The 9,119-nt window shown below is 41.3% G+C and overlaps 1 protein-coding gene across 1 annotated transcript; it reads left to right on the top strand.

Annotated features, from left to right (window-relative positions):
• Nucleotides 1-487: 487 nt before the first annotated feature.
• Nucleotides 488-9,119, top strand: LOC129273219 (potassium channel subfamily K member 18-like). Its single transcript, XM_064107842.1, has 2 exons — nt 488-533; nt 8,101-9,119. The coding sequence occupies exons 1-2, from the start codon at nt 488-490 to the stop codon at nt 9,030-9,032; spliced, it is 978 nt and encodes a 325-aa protein (XP_063963912.1). The 3' UTR covers nt 9,033-9,119.

Here is a 9,119-nt window from a genome sequence, read left to right as displayed (position 1 = left end):
TTTTTTTTTATCTCGCTCGCTTCGCTCGCTCGGGACCTATATTAAGCTACTTCTTGCCAGAAGCGCCATACTCGGCCCCCTCGAGCATATAGAGCTTCGCCCTGATGCTGACAATCATAACACAAATCCTGTTTACCGTGGCGTACAAAAAAAGAGAGAAAAAAGGAAAGAGAGGAGGGTGAAATATGATATCATCTTTTTAACATTATGTCAAAATCTATCACAAAATTGGATTTTGCAATAAAAATGTCAAAAAGATTTGCTCGCTCGCTTCGCTCGCTTATATATATATATTTGAGCGATACGCCATATCGCCCCCTCAAATGTTTTGCCTTATGACGTATTTGCAGCACGTATTATTCACAAAGTTGACCGTAGACATGATGCTATTCCACTAATAAGGGCATTACACTGGCTACCAGTTAAACAAAGAATATTATTTAAGATTCTTTTGTATGTATATAAATCATTTCATGATCATGTACCAATGTATATCAAGGGGGCACTTCAGGTTCATAATCCTAAACGAGAAGGTTTGCGGTCAGGTGGAGATCATTTTAGACTAACCTATCAGACAACCCGGAGCAAGGCCGGTGGACGTAGTTTTACTGTTGCTGCGGCAAAAGAATGGAACAAGCTTCCCACTAAATTAAGATCTGAAACTTCTCTTCTTAGATTTAAGAAACAGTTGAAAACGTACTTGTATCTAAGATAGATGTAGCTTTTTTAAGTGTTGTAAATTGATCTACAGTGTAAACGCTATGATATAGTGTACTATGTATAGCGTTCCTAAATGCCTTATTATTATTATTATTATTATTATTATGACGTCATTGCCTGTTCCATGATATGACCGGGAAATTTTTGGCTCTTGCCCCCCCTGGCCACCGACCTCTGTTACGCCGCTGTTCCAAAGATGAATATATTATACTCCCGTAATAAATGTGATCTTTCCCATCGAGATGTCAAGAGATTTCCCAAGCGAAACCATTCGATATTTATTGAATGACTAAATTCCATATAATTCGTATGCATGGAATAAAAGTTACTTTTTCGTAATCACCAATTTTCTTTTGAGAACATCTCCTGTAGTAGAAAGCCATATAATTTGTCAATATGAAGGGACGGCTACTCGGGGTAGGGGCACCACTTTTTCATGTGTGAAAGGGGGACAAAAAGTAGGGGGAAAGAAGGAAGAAGAAAATGTGGAAATGGCATATTTCTATATACAATAGCTTGGTCATGCAACTAAGCAATATCTATATCATTTTATTCAAAATGCATAAATTAAACTTTAAAATGAGTCTACTGCTTCCTGTTATGCCTTGCGCAAAGTATGCATGCGAAGCCGTTTTTTTTTTGTTTTTTTACAAAGTCTTGCTCATTTTAATGTATTTGAGAAGTAAAATCGCAAAGTGCAGGAAGTATAGCTGATGTTCTTTATGCCACCAAATGGAATATCGCTCTCTCTGTAAAAGACAAAAAAAAAGGAATAAAATCTGGGATCCGCAATATCGATAAACTAATGCTGCAGTCACATTTCCCCTACGGCGGCCGTATCTCCTTTATTTTCAACAGCATTATGTTTGTTGCTGTTACTTTTATTCATCGCGTTTATATTAATTTGCAAACTGCATTGTCTAAGGACTTGCATGACTAAGGCAAATTTCGGACGCTTCTACGATGCCTTTTCATTTTCCTTACATTAAGACTCTTCAGAAAGCAAAATCAATCGCATAATGGCATAAATTATGTATCACAGGGGCGGTGGAAGGTATATTTGTTTTGGGGCAAAGCCAAAAATGGGCACTTATATGTCAAAATGGGCATTATTGTGCAAAACGGATATTTTCACCATGAAATTATCATCTGCGTGAAGTATAGTTGTGTGTTTTGTAGATGAAGTTGAGCAAATTTATGATTGATAAGATATATATTTAGGCTCATCTGCGAGCGAGCGGTTTGGAAATCAAATCAAATCTGAAGTGGTAAAACTCACTTTTGGTCAATCATGGCGCTAATTTCTGTTAAAGGGGCATCGTTGCGAGATGTTGCAATTGCGAATCGCGAGCTGAAAATTGTGGAAATTTTATGTAATAAGATATGAAAATTGTTGATATTCCAACCTGAAAACTGGACATTCTAAGCATTGTTTGTAACCAGGAAAAGATTGAGTACCTTGCTAAACAATAATTGATGAGAGCACTAAACATGGAGCAAAATTTTTTTCTGATAGTCCAACGTGAAAACTGGACAGTCTAAGCAGTCTTTTATATTCCATGAGCAGGATACCTTACTAAACAATAATTGATGCAAGCGCAAAGCGCAAGCAAATTTTTTGTGATTTTCTAGCCTAAAATGTATTATGCTGCTTTATTATAAAAGAGTAGGTTTTTTAAAGGGCACATTTCATTTTGAAAAAAAAAAGCATTTTCCATTCTACGCATTGTTTTGTAGCCAGGAACAGAATGAGTAGTCCTACCTTGTTAAACAAAAATTGATGCGAGCGCGATTTAAAAATTTTAATATACGTTCTGGCCTGATCGAAAAGGGACTTGTTAAGGACAGTTTTCAGGTAGCCATGAAGACGATGCATATTGCAACAATCAAATAATTCGAGCTGAAAATTTTGACATTCAGACCTCAAAATTGGACATTCTAAGCACTTTTGTAATCAAGAACGGGATAGGAATATAACTAAACAATGCAAGCGCAAAGCGCGAGCGGGAAAAAAAAGGAGATTTAGACCCCAAAACGGGACACTCTATTCATATTTTGCAAATCATGAAAAGGATGGGTAATTGGGTATCTCCCTACATTTATAATGCAAGCGCGAAGCGCGAGCAGAAAATTTTTGATATTCTGATCTGAAACTGGATAATTTAAGCATATTTGAAATAAAGAAGAATCGCATATCTCGATGAACATGCGTGCGTGTGTTTTGAATTTAGATCTAGAATCTGGACATTCTAAATACATTTTCTATCATGAAAATCAATAATACGTGCGGAAAGTGCGAACTGGAAACATTTGATATTCCGATCTGAAAAAGGGTCAATTTAAGCCCTAATTCAAGCACTGTGTAGGAAAATTGTGAAGTGGATATGGGTCGCACTTGATAAATGATGCGAGCGCAAGCTGATATTTTCATTGTTATCATTTTGACCTGGGACCGGGACATTCTAAGGATATTTTGTCAACATATGAAAATGAGGACTATATTCCTATTCCTCTTCCTAAGCGCGAGATAAAACTTGTTGATAATCCTTTCTGAAAAGAGACGATTTGATTGTTAGGAATTCATGAAAATTAATCTAATATGCCTAATGAGAGCGAGAGATTTGTTGATATGAGGCCTGAAAACTGGACTTTTAAGCAACTTTGATCATAGGATGCATGGGTTAATATCTTTAACAATTATAACGCGAGCGCAAATTGCAAGCCGAAATTTTGATAAACTGTCATGAAAAGGGGATTTTTAAGTAGTTTGTTATAGAATTACTATACAGTGCGTATAAAAAAGGGGACAGTTTTGAAAAAGTTTATCAAAATTTTGTTTCAAATTATGATGTCTATATTTTGTTGTTAATAGATGCTCTGACATCTTATCTTTCAAATACCATTAAAAAGGATAAGTTTCGTTCATGCTTGAGCGAACACGGTTCATTTTTGCCAGGAGTTCAAAAAAGGCTTGCGCCAAATGGCATGCAGAAAACGAGAAAATATTGATCATCAGACTTCTTGCTAATCAGCACACTTCCTTTTAATCCTTCCAGTGTCTTTGCCATAATTTTCTAATAATGCTGTCAAAATCTATTTACAAATCTATCACTTCACATGAATTATTGTGTTGTTCTTTTTAAAATACGTTATCTTTTCGCATTGAATATTTCTTCACAAGTAAAAACTATTTAAAAAAATGTCAACCCAAGCAAAGGGATTCGCAATATCAATGGGAGAGCTTGTAATTTAATCGAATTCTTTCATTCTGTGCTGCAAAGTCTATGGTGCCTTTGAAAGACATGAATCCTTTTGTTATATTGTATAAGGAATACGCGATTAATAAAATGTACAATAATAATCTTTTGACCCCCATCATCCTCATGGATACACATGAAGTATTACCCAAGTATCATGTGAGGCCTACCAAATATGAATATAATTGGTGCAGAAATAAAGAAATAAGAGCAAGATGAACAAAAGCTTAAAAAAGGATGGACATGACCACATATCATTTGACCTTTTGACCCATAGATGACCTATAACCTCATCATCCTCATGAACACATATGTGGTATTACCCAAGAATCATATTTACCAAGTATGATGCAGAAATAACGAAATGAGAACAAGTTGAACAAAAAGTAGCAAGAAGTCTGATGATCAATATTTTCTCATTTTTTGCCATTTGGCGCAAGCCTTTTTTTAAACCCCTGACAAAAACATTTCGTGTTCGCAAAAGCATGAACAAAACTCATTTTTGTAAATGTCATTTGAAAGATAAGACTTTAGAGCATATATTTACATCAATTATACATCATAATTTCAAACAAAATTTTGATACACTTCATATCTGTACCGTTTTTTTTTTTACGCACTATAGAGGTATGCATTACTCACCAATCAAAATGGGTGCGCGCAGGGCTATGTTGATAGGTTTTGACAATCAAATCTGAAAAGGGATATTTTGATAACTTTATGGATTACACGAAGAGAAGGGGTACTTGACAAATCAAATAATGCGAGCGCGCAGCGCGAGCTGAAAATTTCGATACTTAGACAATAAAACGGACATTTTTTTACCGAGCACTTTTTCAAAATCAATTTGTAAATCAAACAAAATAACGAAAGCTCGATGTCCGAGCTGAAATACGTTTTGTATGACTTCAAAACTTGATATACACTACTCAAAAAAAGTTAAGGACCACTTTTTAAAACGTACATAAAGATTTTATACAAGGTGTTTTATTTCTGGAAATACCTCAGTACAACTGTCCTAAATGTCCTTAAACACGTTGTAATCAATTTCACGCATGGGTGGTTTCAGTTGTTGCACAATGTCTCTCGCATCACTGCACATCCTGAAAAGTGGGCCCCGAGGGGTATCAGCTACCGACATGAAGTGGTAAAAACGAATGTCTGAGTGTCTTTCAGGCAGTTCAGTAACGAGTGTGACCACCTCCTGCACCAATAACGGCTTCACAGCGCTGTCTCATGGAGCTGATGAGGCGATTGATGTCTCTGACGTCCAGTGCATCCCATGCAGCCTCCAGAGCCACACCCAGCTGCTGCAGTCCAAGTGGATGGGCTTCGAGCTGCTCGAGACTCCTCCCCATCATGTCCCAGACGTGCTCTATCGGGTTTAAGTCCGGGGACCTCGCTGGCCACTCCATACGCTCAATCCCCTGGCCATCAAGGAACTCGGTCACCACCCTAGCTCGGTGGGCACGGGCATTGTCATCTATGAAAATGATGTTTTGTCCCACATTTTCTGCAAATGGCACCACTATAGGTTCAAGGACCTCATCCCTGTACCTCACTCCTGTCATTGCTCCCCCTGGGACCACGTAGAGACGAGTACGGTTGGCGTAGGTGATGCCTCCCCACACCATGACGCTGCCTCCCCCATAACGGTCATGTTCTGCAATACAGGGGTCTGCAAATCTCTCTCCTGGTCGCCTCCAGACTCTCGAACGTCCATCATTGTGGTCAAGGGAAAAGCTGCTCTCATCTGTGAACAGAACTCTACGCCATTGCTGTCTGGTCCATCTGACATGCTCCCGGGCCCAGTTGAGACGAATTCTTCTGTGAGCAGGGGTGAGTGGGACACACTGAGCTGGCCGTCTGGCATGCATATTGGCTCTGTGAAGTCGGTTACGGATTGTTTGAGTGGAAACAATCACTCCAGTTGCTGCAGCGAAGTCATTGTTGAGGCGGCGTGCACTGTGAAAGCGGTTGCGGAGGCTGAGATTCGTCAAGTAGCGATCATCTCTAGGGGTTGTCGAAACTGGTCGGCCACTGCGGGGTCTCTCGGAGTATAGCCCTGTCTATCGGTGTCTTTGATTTGCTCTGCTAATGACACTGTGTGACACGCCCATCATTCTGGCTACTCTTCGCTGACTGAGGCCAGCTTCCAGCATCCCTAGGGCTCTGGCTACATCTGTTTCACTTAGGTGGTGTCTTGGCATTGCTGTTGTAGGCAAGTTGTTGATTGTACAGACTAAAGACGGAAAATGCTTTGGAAGACACTTGTCTTATGGCCCACTGCAATGATGCCAGAGACATCATGAAAGAACTGCATGTGTGAAATTGATGTCATTGTGTTTGATGGCATTCTGGACAGCTGTATCTTGGCATTGCTATTGTCAGCAAGTTGTTGATTGTAGAGACTAAAGACAGAAAATGCTTTGGAAGCCACTTTTGTACGGGCACATTGCAATGATGCAAGAGACATGAAAGAACTGCATGTGTGAAATTGATTTCATTGTGTTTGATGGCATCCTGGACAGCTGGATAGCAATGCCAAGACACCACCTAAGTGAAACAGATGTAGCCAGAGCCCTAGGGATGCTGGAAGCTGGCCTCAGTCAGCGAAGAGTAGCCAGAATGATGGGCGTGTCACACAGTGTCATTAGCAGAGCAAATCAAAGACACCGAGAGACAGGGCTATACTCCGAGAGACCCCGCAGTGGCCGACCAGTTTCGACAACCCCTAGAGATGATCGCTACTTGACGAATCTCAGCCTCCGCAACCGCTTTCACAGTGCACGCCGCCTCAACAATGACTTCGCTGCAGCAACTGGAGTGATTGTTTCCACTCAAACAATCCGTAACCGACTTCACAGAGCCAATATGCATGCCAGACGGCCAGCTCAGTGTGTCCCACTCACCCCTGCTCACAGAAGAATTCGTCTCAACTGGGCCCGGGAGCATGTCAGATGGACCAGACAGCAATGGCGTAGAGTTCTGTTCACAGATGAGAGCAGATTTTCCCTTGACCACAATGATGGACGTTCGAGAGTCTGGAGGCGACCAGGAGAGAGATTTGCAGACCCCTGTATTGCAGAACATGACCGTTATGGGGGAGGCAGCGTCATGGTGTGGGGAGGCATCACCTACGCCAACCGTACTCGTCTCTACGTGGTCCCAGGGGGAGCAATGACAGGAGTGAGGTACAGGGATGAGGTCCTTGAACCTATAGTGGTGCCATTTGCAGAAAATGTGGGACAAAACATCATTTTCATGGATGACAATGCCCGTGCCCACCGAGCTAGGGTGGTGACCGAGTTCCTTGAGGGCCAGGGGATTGAGCGTATGGAGTGGCCAGCGAGGTCCCCGGACTTAAACCCGATAGAGCACGTCTGGGACATGATGGGGAGGAGTCTCGAGCAGCTCGAAGCCCATCCACTTGGACTGCAGCAGCTGGGTGTGGCTCTGGAGGCTGCATGGGATGCACTGGACGTCAGAGACATCAATCGCCTCATCAGCTCCATGAGACAGCGCTGTGAAGCCGTTATTGCTGCAGGAGGTGGTCACACTCGTTACTGAACTGCCTGAAAGACACTCAGACATTCGTTTTTACCACTTCATGTCGGTAGCTGATACCCCTCGGGGCCCACTTTTCAGGATGTGCAGTGATGCGAGAGACATTGTGCAACAACTGAAACCACCCATGCGTGAAATTGATTACAGCGTGTTTAAGGACATTTAGGACAGTTGTACTGAGGTATTTCCAGAAATAAAACACCTTGTATAAAATCTTTATGTACGTTTTAAAAAGTGGTCCTTAACTTTTTTTGAGTAGTGTATTAAGCTCCACATCAGCCTGTTGAGCAAGACATGTATCTCATCGAACATGCAATGCGAGCGCGAATTTTTATATATTGATATGAAAGATTTTTTTTTAATTTTCCAAGTCTTCCCCCACCTTATTTTATTCACTCGTCTTCTTCCTCTTTTTTTCTCTTCCTTTTTTCTCCCCTCTTTTCCCTTCTTTTTCTTTTTTTCCGCCAATAGGGGGGGGGGGGCGACCCCATGGGCCCCCCCATGGACCCGCCTATGGATATTACTATTACACCTCTCATTTTTTTTTCATTTCCAGGTTATGGTCTTATAGTCCCCCGGACTCAACTTGGACGCGCTGTATGCATCATCTATGCTCTGATGGGAATCCCCATTAACATAATCTTTATGGCTGGCATCGGTCGAGTACTCGCCCGTTTAATCGATCGGACCTACTGTCTATATTTGAGGGCTTTTCGCCTCTGCCCTTGTTCTAAACCCAAACCAAAGCACGAACGTCAGAAAAAAGAAAACTGCGCAGGTAAAACCCGCCAACGCAGACAGAGCATGCGCAGCAATCAGGTATCGGGTGAGGGCGCTGCACTGCCTGACTCTGGGCACGCTAAACATACGCAGAAGTGTGATATGATTCAGGAGGCATACGACAGAGTCACCAGGTCATCAGTGTTTCATGTGATGTATTCTGATTGGTCGAAGAAGCAGCCAGAGACTAGTTTCACGGGACCCAGTCTCCCCGAAGTTCATGTGTCGGGTCAAATAGGCCTATCTGGGGAAGCAAAGTCCTGTCAGGATGCCGATAAGACTAGCAGATCTGAATCTGTTGAAGATAAGGATATGGATGAAGAGAAAAGTGGAAGACCTCTAGCACCAGTTTGGTTCATAATCCTTTTTGTTTCGGTTTGTGCCACCATATTTGATATAATAATATGGAACTCTGACGTCTTGGAAGACAATTGGACCCTTATTGATCTTATGTATTTCAAATTTATCACATATTCTACGATCGGTTTTGGCGATCTCTATATCAATCCACCGAAAAAGGCTCTTCATGGACTATCTGTTTGCGTTGATATAGTTACTATTGTGCTTGGGATGTCTTTCCTGTCTATGGTTATAAACATCATTACGTCCTCTGACCGGTTGAACCAATCTCTTAATTTTGTCACGTGCCTGTTACATACAATGTGGCAGTCTATTTCAAATGTGTTATGCAGGAGAGATCGCACATAAACAATGCACTCTAGCCAATTTCCAAAGTATAGACCATAAACATAATGTACATACATTTATTTCATTGTCATATCTACAACTACTTCC

Source organism: Lytechinus pictus, chromosome 12 (assembly GCF_037042905.1).
Source record: "Lytechinus pictus isolate F3 Inbred chromosome 12, Lp3.0, whole genome shotgun sequence".
Classification (NCBI taxonomy): domain Eukaryota; kingdom Metazoa; phylum Echinodermata; class Echinoidea; order Temnopleuroida; family Toxopneustidae; genus Lytechinus; species Lytechinus pictus.
Note: the sequence above shows the minus strand (reverse complement) of the source record. Positions and strands in the feature narration are given on the sequence as shown.

Coding starts and splice junctions, on each gene's coding strand:
- LOC129273219 (XM_064107842.1), top strand. CDS start 488: ATGTATATCAAGGGGGCACTTCAGGTTCATAATCCTAAACGAGAAG. Junction 534..8,100: donor TCATAATCCTAAACGAGAAG/GTTTGCGGTCAG, acceptor TTTCATTTCCAG/GTTATGGTCTTATAGTCCCC.